The sequence below is a fragment of the Nicotiana sylvestris genome, chromosome 3 (assembly GCF_000393655.2).
Source record: "Nicotiana sylvestris chromosome 3, ASM39365v2, whole genome shotgun sequence".
Classification (NCBI taxonomy): domain Eukaryota; kingdom Viridiplantae; phylum Streptophyta; class Magnoliopsida; order Solanales; family Solanaceae; genus Nicotiana; species Nicotiana sylvestris.
The window spans coordinates 208359790-208380665 of record NC_091059.1 but is presented as its reverse complement, the minus strand read 5'-3'; the positions used below and the strand labels follow the sequence as shown (position 1 = coordinate 208380665).

General features: G+C 37.9%; 2 protein-coding genes across 3 annotated transcripts; one reads left to right on the top strand and one right to left on the bottom strand.

Annotated features, from left to right (window-relative positions):
- The first annotated feature begins 8580 nt into the window (after positions 1 to 8580).
- On the top strand, positions 8581 to 12844 carry LOC104223491 (surfeit locus protein 1). Its single transcript, XM_009774941.2, has 6 exons — positions 8581 to 8776; positions 8936 to 9036; positions 9471 to 9709; positions 11254 to 11425; positions 11510 to 11793; positions 12409 to 12844. Exons 1-6 carry the CDS (start codon positions 8638 to 8640, stop codon positions 12476 to 12478), a joined length of 1005 nt encoding a protein of 334 aa, XP_009773243.1. The 5' UTR covers positions 8581 to 8637; the 3' UTR covers positions 12479 to 12844.
- Positions 12845 to 13076: 232 nt separating this feature from the next.
- On the bottom strand, positions 13077 to 20663 carry LOC104223492 (uncharacterized). Of its 2 annotated transcripts, XM_009774943.2 has the most exons (11): positions 20085 to 20663; positions 19729 to 19986; positions 18724 to 18966; positions 18401 to 18550; positions 16834 to 18314; positions 15607 to 15680; positions 15401 to 15482; positions 15186 to 15311; positions 14962 to 15068; positions 14019 to 14176; positions 13077 to 13599 (listed from the first exon to the last, which is right to left on the bottom strand). In XM_009774943.2, exons 1-11 carry the CDS (start codon positions 20523 to 20525, stop codon positions 13345 to 13347), a joined length of 3375 nt encoding a protein of 1124 aa, XP_009773245.1. In that variant the 5' UTR covers positions 20526 to 20663; the 3' UTR covers positions 13077 to 13344. The 2 variants fall into 2 exon arrangements, 1 of the variants encoding a protein (XP_009773245.1); XR_011406335.1 differs by lacking the exon at positions 13077 to 13599 and having other exon boundaries at positions 14040 to 14176; positions 14962 to 15058; positions 20085 to 20653.
- Positions 20664 to 20876: the final 213 nt, after the last annotated feature.

Genomic DNA, 20876 nt, shown 5'->3' with positions numbered 1-20876 from the left:
TATCCGTTTTTTCCTTTGCCTTCCCGTGTATTTTTGTACCCTTTGCCAAAAAATGGACTCCAAGTGTGTAGGGGTCCAAGATTTGTGTCCCCCATGCGCGGTGGGGTTCCCCGTGTACGGTGTTCCGTCCGTGTTCCCCACGCGTGTCCCCCATGTGTGGTGGACTCGGATTATTATGGGCTAGGTCCGAAAATTAGGCCTAAAAACCGGGTAGTTTGAACCCGAATATTATTCTTTTGCCCGGATCCGAGAATAAGAACACGACGTTGTTTAACTAATCCTATGTAAGCAAAATAACTACCAAAAATAAGACTAATATTTAAAACAAAACTTTATCTTTTTTTTTAATATTTTTTCAAGATTAAAATAGCTACAAAATATTAATAAAACTATTTTTTTTTGTAATTTTCATTTTTATATAAAGATAAAATATAAAGTAATATTTTTTGTATTTTTTCAAAATTAAAATGACTACAAAACATTAATAGAACTATATTTTTTGGTAATTTTCGAAATTATGTAAAGTACAAGATAAGGTACTATTTTTTGTATTTTTCAAGTTTATGAGAAATACATAAACTAAAAATTTATATATATATTTTTTGTAATTTTTCTTTTTTGCAATGAAATAAAGTAAAGTAGTCCAAATAGCTATATTAGACCCAATTTCAAATATTCACGCTAAAAATATGAAAATTCTCGGGGAGGGTCAAAAATCACGTGTCTACAGCTGCCCCTCTTTGACTGGAAACACAAAGAGTTTTCCGACAAAGAACGACTAGACATGTTTTTGACCCGACCATTACTTGGACGGACTACACTAAGGAAATGAAGGGAATGTGACCGAGCCCTTGTATCTGAGCTGCCTACATATCCTTGGTTATACAGGAATCAGGCCACGTGTAGTTCGGAAATGAGAGAGATGGTAAAGTGTACCGAGGTGAAGAGCAGATCGAGGTGCCGTTCCGTTGAGGTTCCGGTCCGCGGTCCTGTCATTACATCAAAGATGAAAACTGAAAAAGACTAACTAAGCCTATCAGCTACTAGTTACAAGGATTCCTATCTTTAAGTCTTCTAAAACTTGGTCTTGGGTCTTGAATGGTGTTTCATACAGACTTTGGATTTGAACCTTGACACTTGCTAGTTGTAGGTGCTAGTTCTTGAGCAGACCACATCTATTCTCCACTTCCGTACTTTGGATTCATTTTTTCTTTTTTTTTTCTTCTTCTTTCTTTTTTTGTTTTTTTTTTGTTTTTGTGACTAGCTTTTGCTGACTATCTCAGACTGTTGACTCGCATTCTTGAGGCGAGCTTCTTGTTGTTTCTAACTTGGATTGAATGCTGGGGATTTTTGTTGTAGCCTTCTGCCTTCCAATGGGTTACGGCTTGACCTTGAACGATGTTCCTCTGTTCTACAGGCGGACCCCTAACTTCTTCAATCTTCGACGTATAACAACCTCCGCTCTACAGGCAGGCTCCTGACAACCAAAACAAACAACACAACTGAAATTTCCTAACCCAGTTTGCACTGGGAAGGTTTGTGAGTTGTTAGCAAAATCGTAACTCACTGATACTACTGATGCAGTGCTGAGAGTGAACTAAAGACTAGACTAGGATGTGCATCTCCTACGAGTAAAATCTCAATTTAGGAAGTGAGTCTCCTAAAATAAAATATAACCTGAAAAGCCAAGCTGGGAAGTGCGTCTCCTATTGGTACGACATGGAATGTATTCCTTTGTTATACAGGTGGACGCCTGGCTTCAACACTTGAAATGAAAAGACTAAAATGTATTCCTCTCGTTATACAGGTGGGCGCCTAGCTTTAGGAAAATTAAACATTAATAATCTAAAAAGCTAAAAATGGCTCTCTTTTTTTGATCCTAGGAGAAAATTTATCGGACTAGGTCTTGTTTTTTATTATCTTAGGAGAAAGAATCATCAGACTAAGATTTTGATCCTAGGAGAAGGTTCGTCAGACTAGGTCTCTATCTTAGGAGAAAAAATCATCAGACTAAGATTTTGATCCTAGGAGAAGGTTCATCAGACTAGGTCTCTATCTTAGGAGAAAAATTCGTCAGACTAAGATTTTGATCCTAGGAGAAGGTTCATCAGACTAGGTCTTTTTTTTGGTATCTTAGGAGATACTTTTTTTTTTTTTTTTTGCATACAACTTAAGAGGAAATGCATCTCCTATGGGTAAAATAAACTTAGGAGGAAATGCGTCTCCTATGGGTGAAACTAAAACAAACTTAGGAGGAAATGCATCTCCTATGGGAGAAACTAAAACCAACTTAGGAGGAAATGCATCTCCTATGGGTAAAAACAAACTTAGGAGGAAATGCGTCTCCTATGGGTGAAACTAAAACAAACTTAGGAGGAAATGCATCTCCTATGGGTAAAAACTAAACTTAGGAGGAAATGCATCTCCTATGGGTAAAACTCTAATGATTTCAAACTAGGAATCTCCTATTAATGAAATCTTCGCTTAGGAAATGCATCTCCTATGCGTGAACCATTTCCTTCTTCCTGAATTATTTACTTACCTGTGTTGTCTTCCCTCAAAACTGCTGGGGATTATTTTGATGGGGATGACTCTTCCTTTTCTTCCTTACCCACTCTGGGTTGCCCTTATTATTATTATTATTTTATTCTTTATTTTGTTTTTGCATAGCTTCTTCCTTCGAAGACTACCTCCCTTGAGAGTCATTTTGCCTTTCCCCGAAAGGAACCGCTGAGGATACCGACTTTCCAACCTTGTGTTGGACTCCTCGAAACTGCTAGGGATAACACTGTTGGGGGATTATTTACTTACCCGTTGGGGGTAACATGTTATCAGCTGGGGATAACGCTGTTGAGGATAACACTGCCGGGGGATTTTGATTCCTTCAGAACTAGTGCTTCACTCTTCGGAAGGCCGTTGGGAATGATGTTGGCCTCTTGCTTTTTCTGAGCTCAAGTTTCATCCCTTTGCTGGGGAACAACTTCCTCCATTGAAACTTATTATGTTGGGGGCAACACTGGTTCTAAGACCACTTCCCTCGAGACTGGCGTTATCTTTTATTCTTCCCCGAATGGGTACCTGGCTTCCAGAAAATTTTCTAAATGGAAGGAAAATTTTCTGCCCCAGTTTGATAATATCCCTGTGCATGCATTTCTGGCATCAATGCCATCTCTTCTACCTGCTTCAGATCAAACAAAATTTGTTAGTTTAAAACACGGTGGTTGGTTGTGATGGAGTTCCCTTTCTCCTTCCTTGCTCTGTGCTCCACAACTTGTTGGAAATGATATTATTTGCTGGGGATAATCCCTTTCTGCTGGGGATATCCCTCTTCTTTTGTGACATAGCTCGGAAACTGGCATTTCCCCGACCTTTTAGTCTAGTATGAATTTCCCAAATCATGCTCATTGCTCTCCTTGATTTGCCCACGGGCTTCGGCCTTGAGGTTTATAACCTTTGATTTTGGTAAGGGTATCCCTCTTGACACTTGTCAATCTTTTTGTCAATTCCCTTTTGCTGGGGATATCTTTTTTGACACTGGCCTCGCGCTTGTTCCTTGCTGACTATACCACTTGGATGTACTAGTCAGATCTCATCTTGCATATTTGGAAAGCTGATGGCATATTTTGAAGTCAATTCACACTTGTTCTGACCAAACAGACTCTATTGGGGATTTTTCTATGAAAGGAAAAAGATAAAAGGGGACAGAATAAAAAGACAAAGGAAAAAGATGACTCTTTAACAAAAGAAACTATAAATAAAAACCTATCAAATGCAGATACCGACTCTAATGGTCATGACATGCACATGTGGCCTATCCTCTACCGCCAATCATTCTTCAAGATCCTCAATTGGCAATTCCCCATCTGATTCTCAATCTTATTCGACTTGTAGTGCCCGAAGGGTTTTCACTATCAAGTCTCTCTCATTTTGGTTTTCTCTCAGCTTTCATCGCCTTATGGTGCCTGTGAAGGTTTTCACCAATAAGACTCTCTCGTTTTATATCTCTCTCCAGCTGGGGATTTTGGAGTGTTTCTGGTATGACTCTTTCTGTTGGAGATTAGAGTCCTTTCTGCTGTGGAACAGAATGTTATGTTCGCCGGTAAGACTCTTCATTTGTCTGACTTGGCATCTTTTGAAGACTGATCAGAAGGTCTTTCTTTGGACCGTAATGTGGGTTTTGGATAGGGCTAGAAAACAAAAAAGGGTATTAAAGGCTCAAAAAAAAATTCATCGATTTTGGGTCATTAATTACAACCTTCGGAACTAGATTTATTTACAACGAACGCAACCTCTGCCCCAGTTTCTTGCTTGGGGATATCTTAATTGATTGATTTTTTTTTCAAAACTATGACCGAGCCGTGAAGCGCCTACGTATCCTCTTTGATGAATCAGGTCAAACGTAGTTCCCAATTCCTCTTTTTCATCTTTCTTTTTTTCTTTGTTATCATTTTCTTTTCTTTTTTTTTCTCTTTTTTTTCGTTTTGTTGTTTTCTTCCAGGCTCGTATTTCCTAGTCGTTGCTATTGATTCCGAACGAGGGGTATGAAAGAAAATAAATAAGGCTCAAAAGGGATAACGAAGGATAAAGTGTTTAGGTAGCAGAACAAAATGCCTTCGTCATTCCAGTCTTCAAAACATGCCAAGTGCAAACAACACAATTTAAATTCGTAGCCTCTTCTGATGGTGCTGGACTTAACAATTATATTCAACATCTGTTTGTTCATTTGTCACTTCTAAAGCACCTTTGAGCGACACTCTCATTCTCATTATTATGAACGACCCTCATGCCAATTTGGCGAATCTTTGCTTTTAACGGTTTTCTTTGTGTTTAACTTGCCCTAGTTCCACATGACTCGAGCTCCGAATAATCTCAAACCGTACTTATTTCCTTTAAATGCTTTGATCGCCTTTCCGAGGTTTTATGATTAACTTTTAAGATTAGGCCCAAACTGTGTGCGCATGTCATGTCACTAGAATCGGCGCTGAACAAAAATGATAGAAGGACTAAACAAAAAGATGACTGGAAATAATAAAAGATCGGCTTTTGTATTAGATTACCGGTGAAATGGTTTGAAAAAACAAAACAAACCGGAATAAAATCCTAAACAACCTGGACAAAACTTGAACAAACCGCTATGACGAAAAATGGAAAGATAAGAAGGTTTGACACAGGACAAAATCCGAATTACAATCCTAATAATCCGAACAACAGGAATGACAACAAAATAAGCCACCAAATGCCTCTTTCTTGTTAACCAAGGAACGGAGCGTCCTCCCACTTTAGATAGGTAAAAATCCCAAAAAAAAAGTTACATAAATAACTAAAACACAGTATAATACTGCATTTTACTTTAACGGAAAGTTAATCGTTAAAGTAAAACACAGTACTATATTGCGTATTATTAAAAAATTATTTTTTTTAAAGGAAAACGCAGTATAATACTACGTTTTCCTTAAACGTTGTATTGTACTGTGTTTTCCTATTAATATTGGGTCCACCTATATTTAATTAAAGGGAAACGCAGTACAATACTGCGTTTTCCTTTATTAAAATAAAGCCCTTCTTCTTCCCCAAGACAACGACAGTCTCCATTAAAAAACACCCCTGTCCACTGCTGGTCCCCCTCCTCCCTCCCCCCCCCCCCCCCCGCGGTCAAATTAAAAAAAATTTGGGCTCCACCTGTCACCCAAAAAGCAAAGAGTGTAGGTCTCGCACACAAGACAAGCTTTGGATTCCTTCATTCGGGTGCAAAAATTCGATTTGAATCAATTTCAAAAAACTTAAATCGAGGTATTTCGATTTTGTTTATATTGAAACTCGTATAGTACATGCATATTTGTATTGTTGAATATGTTTCCATGTTAATTTTTGTTATGTTTGTGTTTAAATTTGTATCTTATTTATACCCGGATTGATTTATTAACTTTGGGACAATAAAATTTGATAAATAATTTTTATTGTTAATGTTATGTTTTTATTTGCTTAAATAATAAATAAATATTGTTTATTTAGTTTGTTGTTCATATTTGTATGTTATATTTGCCGTTTTTATATGTAATAGGGACCTTTTAGCATAGTAAAATAAAGAGCCTTTTAGCGTAGTAAAATATATAGCCTTTTAGCGTAGTAAAATGTAGAGCCTTTTATCGTAGAGTCTCTGTAGTTTAAGTATGTAGTAATTGCAAACTCTATCCAATTACACTTTACAAAATTAATTATTTAATTTATAAAAATAATCTTACATAAGTAAAAAATTAATATATGTTGTCAAATTAACTCAAATATCGAGCATGGAACTCATAAATAATTACTCAGTCCAATTTAATAATTAATTATTTAATTTATTAAATTAACATAATTGTAAAAATGCTAAAATTGACACGCATAATAATTAAGGATAACTTGGTGCTACCAGGCCTCAAATATCGAGCCTGAAACCCATACATAATTACTCAGTCCAATTTTAAAAATAATTATTTAATTTATTAAACTAACAAAATTCTAAAAATGCTGAAATTGACACACATAATAATTAAGGATAACTTGATGCTACCGGACCTCAAATATCAAGCCTGGAACCCATACATAATTACCCTGTATTCTTCCGGAATTCGCAAAAAATCTCTAAGAGTTTCATCATCTTCGATGTTAAACTCAGAGTAATAAGCAAATCTCTGCGAAGTCACTGAATACGGAAATCTACCGGTTACTTTAAGGTTAACCGAACGCTTCCTCTGACTCATTTTTTTACGTAACAACAATATCAATTTATCGTACTCCATTGTAAGCGGCAATTTAACATCACACTGTGGAGGGTTTGAAGAAAAAGTATTAAATGAATTTTCATATAATTCAAACGCTTTTAAATAAGCTTGGGGTGCAGATTTTTTTTGTATAAAATCCTGTATTTGAATTATTGGTATGTCAGTTATCCGCAAAACACTTATTGGTGGGCCCAAATTTTAAAGCAAAACGTAGTATAATACTGCATTTTCCTTAAACACAATATTGTACTGTGTTTTGCATTAAAAAAAATATTCCCAGCAGATTCTGCAAAAGTAGGCCCAATATTAATAGGGAAATGCAGTACAATATTACATTTAAGGAAAACGCAATATTATACTGTGTTTTTCTTAAAAAAAAATTTAATTTTTTAATAATACGCAATATAGTATGCGTTTTGTTTTAACGGCTAACTTTCCGTTTAAGAAAATAAAACACAGCATTTTAGTTATTTATATAACTTTTTTTTTAGTAGTAGAAATGTATTTTTTGCCAAAAAAAAAACATTATAAAAGTTTCGGACTCCTTGCCTTACCCCATACACTTATAGAGCCGGCCCTGGAGTGGTGGTGGAACAGGAGGCAGCGATGCTAGCGCCAAAAAAAAAATCGAAAAAGCTGGCGGGTTGAAGATGCTATTTTTTTCCCTTTCTCTTTTTAATTTTTTGTCATTCTCTAATTTAGAGACCATTTCACGCTCACTATGCGCATGTATATCAAGAATTTGTCCAACTGAGTTATATTTATGCCACATCAGCATGGTCAAAGGTAAAAAAATATTAGTTTTGATTGAGTTCAGTTGGATTATAAGCACCGGTATGCCAAAACCTCTTCTCAACAGCACAGTACCAATAACTCTTGTCCACCAATATAAGAGGGCAGAAATCACCTGCCCATTTCTACCTTCAATTATGGATCCATTAATGTGTTCGTCATACAAAATCTATCATCTTTCGCAAACTCACCGCAGGCGTCAATGAGGAAGAAGAATCCTGCATTCTGGACTTGTTATCATTTACCATCAAACTACTCTTAGAACACAGCCCCAGGTTGCGCCACTACCAAGGGTAGAGGCCGGGGCTGAGGCAAAGCCAGAGCCAGAGATCAGCCTAGAGCCCGTGCAGCAGCACCTATTGCCGAGCCTCAGATCGAGCAGGATGAGGAGATCCCTATTTCGACCGCGCCAGTTGTAACAAAATAGCTACATAAATCATCAATCAACCAGAAGAAAACTGGAAATTTTTTGCGTCTAGCTCAGAAGTGAAACGAATCAGTTGGAAAGTGAATAAAGCATATAAACAATCTGAATGTGAAAATGTAATAAACAATGAAATGTACGAGCTTATTAGTGCACAAGCCGTAATTAAGAACGACACATGCAAGCATATAAACTCGCGCCGCAACGGCGTATTATCGGCAACTAAAAGGGCTGATTGCGCTACTCTTTGTTCAAAGCGCACCAGTGACGAATTCTGATTGCCTTTTCTATAAACTATAAAATAACAAAATTAACATATAAAATAGATATAATTTTCATACTTAAGATCTCCGGTCATTTTCCGACTATATGAATGGAGACGATAGGCGGCGCGGCTGCAGATTATTTAGAAGACGAGAAGGATCCGAGATTTTATAAACGGCGAAGTGAAGTGAAGCAAAAGGAGCCCTAGTTTTACTTGGTATTGGGCTAGTAGCCCGTCAGGAGAATGTGGGCCGTCTTATATCAAATATCGCTCAATATTCACCTAAATTACCAAAAACCCCTCGAAGTTCCTGTAAGTTTCGTTTTCGCCCATAAAGTTAATCGAATTTTAATCAAAACGACGACATTTTGGATGGAAGCTTCAGTAGGATCATGGCAGCTTCCATCTCTAAAGCCCTAACCAGAAATCTTCTCCGGCGAAGTGGTGACATTACACGAGAAGTGCAGCTTCGGTTCTGCTCCGCCGCCACGTCAGCTGCAGCCATCTCTGCCCCTGAAACTCAACCTTCAGGTCTCACCTTCTTCTCTCTTCTTGTCAAAGTAAATATTTTTCCTGATTTGGGTTTTATGTGAAAATCTTCTTTTGTATTTTTTGCTTTCCCCCCCCCCCCCCTTTCTCGTTGCTGAATTCAGGTGATCTGAATTACTACATTTTGTTTGTATTCCTCAGAGAAAAATGGACCTTCTAGATTGTCAAAGTTACTGCTTTTCGTACCTGGGGTTATCACCTTTGGCCTTGGAACGTGGCAAATCATCAGAAGGCAAGAAAAGGTTAAATTTTAATTTCCAAAAAATATCATTTATTTTGGTATTTTAGAAGACTTCTCATTTCCCTATGATGCAATATATTGTGTGTTTCAATCGGAGAGGCAAAAAACACTAGAAGTTCCTCCATCTGTCTAACCGATGGTCAGCACAATTACCAAATACATGTGTGCTTGTGTGAGGTAGCGGGTATCCGAGGTGCGCACAAGCTTGCCCGTACGGTCATCCAAAAAGATTTAAAAATAATAATAAAGGAAGCGTGTTAAAAAGTGCTGTTGATGCAATTCTTTTCAGATGGATACATTTTGTTGCTTGGTTTGATCAATCACTGTGTCTAAGTTCTGGAGTGTGGTTTGTTCATATAGTTTCAGTTAATTTGCCTGTTTATTGAATGCAAGATTGCTTGAGAAAGAAATTGTAACACCAATCACTATTTGCAGATTGAAATGCTTGAGTATAGACAAAATAGATTGCGAATGGATCCTCTAAACTGCAATGAGGTTTCCCCTTCTAGTGAAAATGTGGATTCCTTGGAGTTCCGCAGGGTACTTTGTAGTGGAGTGTTTGATGAGAAAAAGTCCATTTTTATAGGGCCCCGCTCCAGAAGCATTTCAGGAGTGACTGAAAATGGCTATTATGTTATTACTCCTCTCATGCCTTTGGCAAATGATCCTAAGAGGTACGTGTACCTAAAGTAGTTTAATTTTGGCATGTTTTGTGCATTAGTTGTTTTGGGTATCTATTTCTGGCTCAAACTTGGTTAATCATTAAACAGGATTTATTCTACATCTAGTCACCTGCTATATACGCTAAAAGGAAGTTACTTAATACTGAATTAGCAGTTGAGATGTCACTGAGTTACGATCTTGGGTTATTACAGAGAGCATAAAAGGATTTGGTTGATGTACTTGGCTGCACATAAAAGAATCAATATTGTCGTTTATATAGTCTTGAAAATAGCTTTCTCTTCTCATTTACAAGAATTTAGTTCCCTTACTTTTATTTTATTAATTTCATTAGTTCCTTTACTTCTTCTAAGTCTGGTGCATGAAAAACAAGCATTTAGTTCCTTTACTTCTTCTTAGTCTGGTGCATCTTTTTAGGACTTCGTCAAGTGTTTACCCCCCATAACTCCACTTACTCACCTATGTATGTATCAGCTCAACTGCAATACAATATTACGGCCGTTCAGCTTTCTTATTGCATCTTATGGTTCAGTGAAATTTGGTTACTCTTTTTTTAATTTACTTCAGTACTCTTGGGATTTGATTAGGATTGAGGTGAGTGGATTTATTGATTGATTAATGTCTCGGTTTCTAGACTGTTGTGGAACTAATTCTTACACCATCTACTACCTTCTTTACTCTCCTTACCTTTGTATGCATTGGACCATCCATCATACGATCATTGAGATATCCCCTAGATCAATATTTCTGTTTGCTTTACTTTTTTGGCACCTTTTCATTTGAATTATTGATCCTTTTAGGAAAATCACTTCAAATTTATTGTGCTGTAATTTTTTGCCTTCTTATATCTTCTCTTGTTGTTATATAGTTCACGAATTTTACATATCCTATCTTAATGTTGGTCCTGTAGTGCAGATATAGCGAAACTCGATGAGATGTGATCCCACCCTGAAATTCTCCATTATCGAACTTTTGACCTTCTGGTTGTCTGGAAATGTTAATTATTGACTCTCCTTGCCCTATTTCTTTGAGCAAAGGCCGCTCCATCCTCATACTCCTTCCACTTTTGGCCTTTCTTTGTGTTCCCATATAAGGCTGAAGCTACCCCGGAATTTTATTTGAGCAGATAATAGAAAAGAATTACGATGAACTTTTGTAGGGAAGTCATAGCAGACGCATCTTTGTATAAAAAGTTTCTCAAAGTTTGTAACTGCGCAAAAATCGAACAATAGCCCTGTTAGGACATGTAGAATCTAACAAAGTTCCTCCGTTCCTTTTAAATGAAGAAGCTCCTCCTTTCTTTAATTAAGTTGTAATTTCTTTGAGTAGGCATATGGTGTATGTTTTCCCTGATTTAACTTTTACATAGATAAAATAAATTATGCATCACACAGTTAGCCCCCCACCCCACCAAATGGGGGAAAATTCTTGAAGAAAATTTTGGAAAGAGAAGGACACAGCTATGGAAGCACAAATTTTCATGTCTGGCAAAGAAGTCAGTGGCTAAATCTGTCTAATCGTGTCAAATTCTTTTCAGCGTGCAGTCACCAATTCTTGTCAATAGGGGATGGGTCCCACGAAATTGGAGAGACAAGTCTTTGGAAGTGGCTGGGGCTGATGACCAGCCTTCAAGTACTGCGTCCCCATCTCAAGAGAGTGCAAAGAGCTCCTGGTGGATGTTTGGATCAAAAAAGAAGAAAGTAGAAGAGGTTGTTCTCTTTCCTTGCATAGTTCCTGATTAAAATCATGTATATCTGAACATGACACCTGATGGCAGTGCATTCAATCAACAGGATCAACTTCCAACTGTTAAGCCCACAGAGGTGATTGGAGTTGTTAGAGGAAGTGAGAAGCCCAGTATATTTGTTCCAGCAAATGATCCCAATTCGTTCCAGTGGTTCTACGTTGATGTTTCAGCCATTGCTCGTGCTTGTGGACTCCCTGAGAACACACTCTACATTGAAGACATCAATGATAATGTCGACCCAAGCAATCCCTATCCACTTCCAAAGGATACAAACACATTGGTTCAAAGTTCTGTAATGCCGCAACAGCATCTTAACTATACATTGACATGGTATTCCCTGTTCAATATATGTTCTAATACATGCTTCTGAGTTTTTTGCCATTGATATATCGATCTTTCCTCTCATCTTATTGAGGCTGCCTCTTGTCTATGTCTAATGCTAATACTTTTATCAAAACTCGAACGTAAAAGAATTTCATCTCACTAGTATATTTTGATTCCTTTTACCAACTTCTATCTGGCAAATCTTTTCTTATCACGTTTTGATGAGCTAATATTGGATTCCTTAAGAGTGAGAAAATTAATTTTTTGTTAAGATAAAGTATATTGAGCTGGCATCATTTCTTGTTTATACTAGACTTCCACATGCATGAAATAGATTCATTAATATTTGTGATACAAAACTACTACAACTCATTGTTTAGAAGTTTCTAGCTCATAATCAGTATAGATTTCAATTGGATGATACCTAGAGAACTTCAGTGCTGCTGTTATTGACACTACTGGCAATAGAGGGAAAGGGGGATGTTTGCTTGATCCGTGTTGCAGACTGGAATAAATTAGGGGACAGCCCTCTAAACAAAAAGAATAGTGACGATTTGGATTTCCTCTTTTTATTTGTTCTCTTTACGTTTACCTGATGTTTTCTTTTTAAATTTTTGCAAGGTATTCTCTATCAGCTGCAGTAACTTTTATGGCTTTTAAGAGGCTAAAGTCAAAGAAAAGCCGGAGATAGCGAATCGTTTGAGTTGTTTCCTTTGAGGGTATTTGGCAACGTTAGAGCAACTAGTCTGTGAGGCAATGCTGCTATAGCAGATTAGCTTCATCACATCGACCATTTCTAAGGAACGCAAAGCTGCTATATTTTCAACACGTCATACACCTTCATTCGCTTGGCTCCTAAGTTCTACAGGCGAAAACAATCCATATTTAAATGGTACAACCCAATAAATGCCCTTTTTGTAGTATTCTCGAGGTTTCGTTAGGTAGCATTTGCATGTCAGCTAAAAATTGTTTGATATTTGTTCTTTCAAATCCCAAAGGCATTTTCTCTGTCTCTGGAGGAGAGTTTTATCTGAACTACAGAACGAACTTCTGCTTATGACAATGCATCTAACGTAATGCATGTGAACCCTTCGCATTTTTTTATTCACAAAGAAACATAGCTCCTCGAAGAGGTTCAATTTGGCCAAAAACGTATTCCAACGGAAAGAGATTACTGATTTGGGCATTCAATAGCTTGCCGTCCGAACTGATTCAGGACAATAAAATTATGATCCAGAAGGAAAGTAATTGCTCTTCTGTGCATGTGGTAGTTCGTACTGATTAAAAACTAGGTCAAACCGAAAATCTATTTACTCCACGTAAAACTCAACCATTGCAAACTGACATTCATACACTAATTCTTTCCGCACACTTTATACACAAATTTCACTGCCTACACAATAAATCAAAGAATGGAAGACCTATGGGAAACACATCCACTGGAAAAAAGAAAAATAAGGAAAGCAAAGATAACACCGACGGGGAACAGGAAGAGTAAACCAGACCCAAAGAATGAAATGAATATAAAACAGAACCCCGAAAAAAGAAAAACAGATTTTACTTCGTTGAATGGTGATATACAAGGGGGTTTGTGGTTGCTTCACCATGTAATGCTTGCAATAAAGCCACAAAGTTGAAGAGACTTTCTTCTGAAAACCACTTGAGCTTCCATTTCTGGGGACCCAAGACAGGTTTTCTCTTTACGAGCTTCGTATCCTCAACTACCTTGCCCTCCTTCAATGTAAGAGGGAAATCTGACATGACACCTCCCAAAGTCAGGGTCACACAATAGCAATCTGTCATTTCAATTACCTGAAAGTTAAAGGAAATCCATATCATCAGCTTTGTTTCTTTACACCAAACAAAAGAACTCTTGATTTCTTGTATTCCAAAATATAATTTTTATCAAGGTATCCGAAAATATTTTCCTTTCTACATTTCTCATCAGGATGGATGGCATTGAGACAAAATCAGTGTACACGAGCATGCTAGTAAAACCGACTTATGATATGACCCTAGAAAAAGGTTCCATATAAACACGAATGATATTATATACTCATAACTCAACAATCAAGGGATAAACTGTTGAAAGGGACCATGTATAGGATGCTACTAGATTGATATACTTGGGTGGGTTTTGGTTTTGGTTTTTTTTTTTTTTGGGGGGGGGGGGGGGGGGAGATGCTGCTGCTAGATTGATAGAAACAAATGTTCATAAACAAAATAATTACCACTTCAGACACGCCGACAATGGGGCAACAAGAGTCCAACGAGAAGTAGGAAGAGCAAGATACACTCTCCGAAAGGGACCCAATTAGGGTTACGTCTTCCATGCACAGAAGTAAATGCCTTTCAAGCACAAATAGTGATCTCCCCAGCCATGGATCCTCTGTCAATGAAATAGAAGTTTCATTATAACCAACAAACCTAATTCACTGCAGACGTGTTATCAACCTAAGAAAATCACATTTATGTCGACCAGTATATGTACTCCAACGCAAGATGGACAATTGTTTCCTTGTCCAACAACATCCAAATCTCCCCAACCCCCCAACCCACAACCGAAAAAGGAGGAAACAGGAAAAGTGGAAAAAAGAACTGAAACCAAATTACCTACACAATCAAAGGAGACACAAAGAGAGAACAACAAAAAGGATGCTATTTCTGCTAGCAAAAATAGATGCACGGCTTAGGGGTAAAAAGAATGTTATTTTCTGTAGCATGTAGATCATCTGTTTAAGCTAAATAATGGATTTCTGCTGCCTAGCTAACTAAGTTTCATGTTTCATAAGACATAGTTCTTTTTCTTTCATGTTGGTGCTACTTACGGCCATCTTATTTCCGCTGCCAATCAAGTTAAAACTTCTTTGGATAAAGTAAAAGTGATTGAAGTTATAACGAAACGAAATGGAAATGCTTGCAAACAGGCCACCCTTTCTTTACACCAAGAAAGCCTTACTAACTAAAAACACTTAGCCTTGTACAACAGAAGAAGCAACATCTCAATGATGAACTTCTGACAGAACAAGAGCGTAACCTACTCATCAAACAATATGGCTATTCACTTTTTCTTGACATCAGCACTGAAGCTATAAGGACAACTCTCAGTCCATGTTCGACTGCATCAGTATATGGATGAACCATATAGAAAACTGCAAGAGCAACTAGAAATACCTTTAGAACTGTTGCACCAGAACATCACCATTGCATACTGAAGGATGCTCATCTTTAAACCTCCACAAACATGCCTTTCAAACAGATCAGCCTGAACCTGCTCCAAACTGTCATTCAAATTTCCAAAACCAGCACATGATGAAGTGGAAATCAAAGTAGACAGCACAAAACTTGAAAGTTTTGTCACATAACCAATTTAGACGTACAGAGCCAAGATAGATTACCTTTGCAGAGAAAAATTATTTTCCACCGCACGTGAATCAGCAGACGCCAATATAGATAAAAGTTCTCTGGAAATGTCTATGCTTCTGGTCACGAAGAGGTAGGTTGTTTCGCATTCGAAGCACACTCTACTTGAAAGAAAAAATGGAACACAATAAGGTCTTTGGAAAAGTACGAGGCAAGCAAAACAAAAAGAAATGAAACAGAACCCACAAACCTTATAATCTGGAGTCCCAAACCCACAAAAATCTCTCTCTTCTGTTCAACACCATGACATCCAACTAATTTAAAGCTTGAACCTGCTAAAAGCCAACAGATAAATAGTGCTTGTAAGTATGCAGAATCATTTGAGTCTCACAAGTATAAACACAAAGAACAAAAACTTCACATCTTGCAAAAAGTTCATACCACAGTAAAGCTAACCTGACCCATCACATGAGTTTTCAAGGAGTAGCACATGTAACTTATGCTCGCTGCTCAAGGTGACAGCAACTTCACTGTAGGTTCAGTAGGACACAGTAAATAATTTGGAAAGAAAACAGTAGCTGAAACAACTAAGGCTCACCAAAGTATATGCATGGCAGTGCCTAAACAAAACTACACCACAGAGAAACAATCTCCAGATGATCTCATTGAGGCATATGATATGTTCAGTGAAACTAAAGTCGATTCCCACATGGCAGAAAACACTGGAAGATTATATCTAGGCGTCCCATGACAATTAGCAAAAACACGCCCAAACTTTAGATAATATTATCATCCTGCATGGACCAAAATAATTGTAGCTTCTTCATGCAATATCTATCTAGTTTTACTTTTGAGACTTCCTTCCCATGCATGACATACTTTAGAAAACTTTTTCCACTGAGACCAATTTTTTCCCGATGAATCAAATAATCATTTCATTTAAGATATGAATCAACGTGTCTCAAAAGTTCCAATATTTTCTCTTTTTTCTGTTTTATATAAATGCAAGTTGCAATAATTTTATCACTGAGCTTCTTTCAACTTAGTCCAGTTAAAAGAGCCAACTACACTTGTGCTTGATTCATAAACTTAGTTAAGATTTTCCTTCCTTTACAGAAATTAGTATATTTAACCTTCAAGAGGAGTTAAAGAATTCCATTTAGCCCTTTTGCGGGCAAGGCAACAGAATTGAACTCCCATAAATAGGTTCACCAGCTTTTATAACCCTCTGTCACATCCTGCAAACTGAGGAACATCCTTCACACCCTTGAAACCACTGTTCCAATCCACGAACCACTTCACATTGCAATGAGATAGCTGAGCATTCTTAGGTGAGGGTGTGAAAACTGACAAAGAACGGTTTTAGAGCAGTGGCAGCTACAAGGGGTTCAAGCTTAGGTTAATATGTTGATACATAATTTTGAAGGAACAAGATGTGCAAGCTGATTATTTGAACACCAGAATTCAGAGAGGAAAACTAAATAATTTTAAGACACAGGGGAAAGGAGCAAAAGAAAGTTTATATATATAGTGGAAATTAGAATTGCCTCCCAAAATTGCCAGCAGTTAACTGACAAGCTCATCACCATTCATCAGAAGTGCACGTAGTAGACAATTTAAGTGTCTGCTGTCCACAAAGCTCTATTCAAGTTAGATTAAAGATTTCACGAATGTTACATCTACCTTTCAATGCACTGAGATCTTTCCTCTAGCAAACAGTTGCATATAATATATCTCTGACAAGATTCATCAACTCCAGATTCTGCAGCCTTTTTGCTAAAATAATTCTTAATTAGATTTTCCGCCCCCCGTAATGATGGGTTGCTCTTGGCATGAATTTGCCTGCCACAACTATCAAGGGTTATTCTCATTGCACTTTGGCAGGAAGCTCTCTCTGAAGTAAACTGTGCTTCAACCCCCACACCATCTCGAAAACCATTTATTTCTACATCTGGTTTTTTGGCTTCTGCTGTCTTATTATCTTCATTTTCCTCACACAATGAGACTATTCTCCTAGCTGGTTTCCTACGACGCTTTTTCTTCTCCAACCAATTGACGTCCTGCGTCATAACTTGTTCACTTTCAACACCTTGTCTGTCGGTAGAGAAATGCCCTTGCGAGGAGGAAGCATCTGATGCTCTGACCACCATGCAATTAGAGTTTCCTTCAACGCCTAAACTTGCTGGGAATCTACAATTTATTCTTATTGGATACAATTTTTCATGGGATACATCCATATGCAGATGAACTGGAGAGCAGCTATCCACAGTCCTCTCTGAGAAGTTGTTGATAGGAGATTGATCAACCAGGGACATTGAGGTCAGTTCAGGGTATTCATCATCACTGCAGCTCGTATCACTATCAGAAGATGCAACTGAGAAGGACTCAGCGGACAGCTGCAGGAATTCTTCTTCCAAGTTTTGGCGTCGATGCAGGATATCCTCCTTGTAATGAGGAGGTGATCCTGTGCTAGCCAAGGATGATTGAAAATCCAAAATATTATCAGTATCAGTAAGTGGTGGAATATTGATCTTGGCGCTCATTTTAACACCTCTTTGAATTGAGAAGGATTCAGATTGTGGGAGTATCGTAGTTGGATGTAGAGGCACTTCATTATTTATAGGTCTAAAACTATCCTGATGCCGGCTTCTAGTAATCTCAACGGACTCTGCTATGTTATTGCGGAAGATTTTGGAAGCTGCTTCACCAATTTGGTTGGGGTACTGAAGCATATTGATATTAGCAGACGTCTCTGCAAATGAGTTGTCAGATTCTAGTATATTTGTGCTGCTGTCATCTCCAGAAGCCAGCATAGAGTCGGATAAATATTTTGAGGTCTCTCCGAGCTGTTTTTCTCTAGTCTGGGTCTTAAGTTCATCATCTCTGTGGTTACTGGAAACAGTCTCTTTGCCTCTAGCAAGACCAACAAAATTGTCAGAAGAGTCATTTATCCAATCTTTGAACTCCTGCAGCCATACATCAGATCTTTCCTTCTTCATTTTCTCGATACGGTTCATCAACTCAACTATTTCAGCTTCCTCATCAGAAAGGGCATTCTCCTCCTTGCTTTGGTTGTCGATATCAAGAGACACAGATTCTATATCAGAACAAATAGAAGTATTCTGTTCTTCCGTCTCGATACTAGCAACACGTGAGAGCTTCTTCTGCGATAGGTATATCAAGGTGAACTCAGAATTGCTGATGGATATAGTAAAGCAAATTAGAAATGAGAACCTAAGGAGTTACTGACCCTTTTTGTATTGATACTTCCTTCTATTTTTGCCCCATCTCTTGCCGGTGAATAAAATCCAAAGCTAGCAGGCCGCTTTTGCCTGCTGGCAATGATAATTTGCCGCTGCCATAACTCACTTGTACAGATTTTCTTTTCATCTAGCTCCATCTGTAGTGTGCAATCATGGAAGAAAAAAAATGGGCAAGTCCGAAGAGTAAAAGTTAGATGAAGGGACAGATTCCTCTGTAAAACTCTGAGCAGAGGATGGACAAAAAGAAAATTTAGTAACAGAAACCGACAAGTGATACTGATACATAAAAGATTTCAAACGGATAACTCACCTTCTCTGGATTTGGAAAGAAACTGAACACTTGAGCTCTATACCAACGAGCATAGCACAGAGGATTCCCCTCTAGCCACAAGCTTTGAAGAGATGACAGGCCAGCAAGAATTTCCATCTCTAAGAAATTGGAGATTATATTGTACGAAATATCAAGCCCTTGAAGTGACTTTAAATTTTCAAGTCCACGCAATGTTGTTAGAGCATTGTTCCTCAACACAAGCTTAACAATGTGACATGAGACCTGCATTTACAAAACCTCTATAAAACAACATGTTGTAAGCATTGTCCCATGTACTTCATGCTCGTATAGACTTCACGCAACATTACAGAAAGGGTGCTGGAACAACAAAAATTATGTCACATCAATCAACATTGTAGAATTAGCACAGGATAAATAGCAAATAGTACTTCATGAGAGGCTTTTAAGACCGGCTAATTTATGACTAAATATTACTTTGCGCCTCTTACGACTTCGAACCCTCCGAGAAATGGATATAAGACCAACTTGGCCGAAAAAAAGATATTTGAGACTATACTCTATTGACGTACTATCCTTCATTGCATCTAAAGTAGAAAGTTTTTGAACACTATCGATTTAGTTAAGCCTTTTCTCCTATCCTTTTTCTTCATTCCAGCAATGAGGAGCATGGAGTTTCTCGAACTGGTCAGATAATTGCCACAAATGCAATTTTACCACGTCATTTAGAGTTGATAGTGCAAGTATTTATGACTGCTCCAAATTTCATTAACTCTGATTGGATCCTCAATCACCATTCTTTGCATGAATATGGGTTGTGCTCGAGAACTGGTTGGTCATCGTAACACGCATACTGCTTGACTTTATGAAGATTCCATTGGATTCTAGAAGCTCGAAAGGCACGATTCCAAAACTTAAGAAGTTCTATAATAGTAAGGACCAATTTCTTTTCATACTCATAGCAAATATTGTTCTTCGAACAGACAATAAAACAGTATTGCATCGAAATAATTATGCCATATTTACCTCAATAAAGGATGCAACATTTCTCAGGTGATTAAACCCCAGATCCAGATGCTTCAACTTGGTGCATTTGCGCAAATTATCCACTTTAGCAAACTTATTTCTGCTCAAATCAAGAGTTTCAACAGCAGGAAGAAGTTGCAATGACTCATCCATCAGTACCAAGCCATTACGAGCACATGAAATAAATGACAGTTTATTCCAGTGTGGAGAATTCTTTATATCAGCAATTCTACTAGCAAATATATGCCTAAGAGCATCCTGCAAACAATCCAATCAATCACACAATCAAAATGCTTAACCCAAATAAATATATAGCACGTGTAATTCAATTCACAGGCAAAAAATTATAAACTCACAGTTGAATTATGACATATTAATTTCTCTAAAGTGTGCCTTAATTCCAAGAGTCCTCTAGCGGCAGAAGTTGACAGATCACATCCTCTAAGTTCCAAAATTTTAAGTCTACCAAACGGCAAAAGAGACAACGGCGTCGGGTCCCGAGCAGGAGGCGGCAGCACGGAGACAACCTTAAGCGATGTAAGAAGGCGAAGAATCCGGCGAAGCTTCTCGAGCGCACGGTGGTCACCTAAATCGGAAACGTAAGCACGCAAATAATCTACAGGAGCTCCTGATAGAAGACTCTCGAGCTCCGACAAGGCTTCGAGCCTAGAGTGCACGTAGTGAAGACCAATTGGATTCAATTTAAGCACCAAAGTCCCTTCGATCAATGATTCCACATTGTTTTCGACGAATTTTACAAGCGAATCTAAGTATCTATCTCCGGTTACAAGCACCATCTCAAAATTAGGGTTCCGGTGATTTGAATTAATGAGAAAAAGGGGGTTTTGGAGGAATTGAGAGCAGAGAAACGGCCATGGCTGTTGTGTGTGTCTGTGTGAGAATGAATGACTTTTGCGAGGGGGCCGCTTTTGGGTTAATGATTGGGTTTAGACCGGTGGGGGTGGGGTTAGCGAAGCAATTTGCTGGAAGACACGTGGCGTGCTGGAGTGGGACCATTACGCGCTTATATCGGACATAATAATCCTCAAGAGTCAAGTCCAACGCTACTATTAAAATTTCCATTCGTCCCAATTTCTACGTGGTCAATAAGAGGAAATATCCTTTGAATTTTTTTAACTTTGTAATCA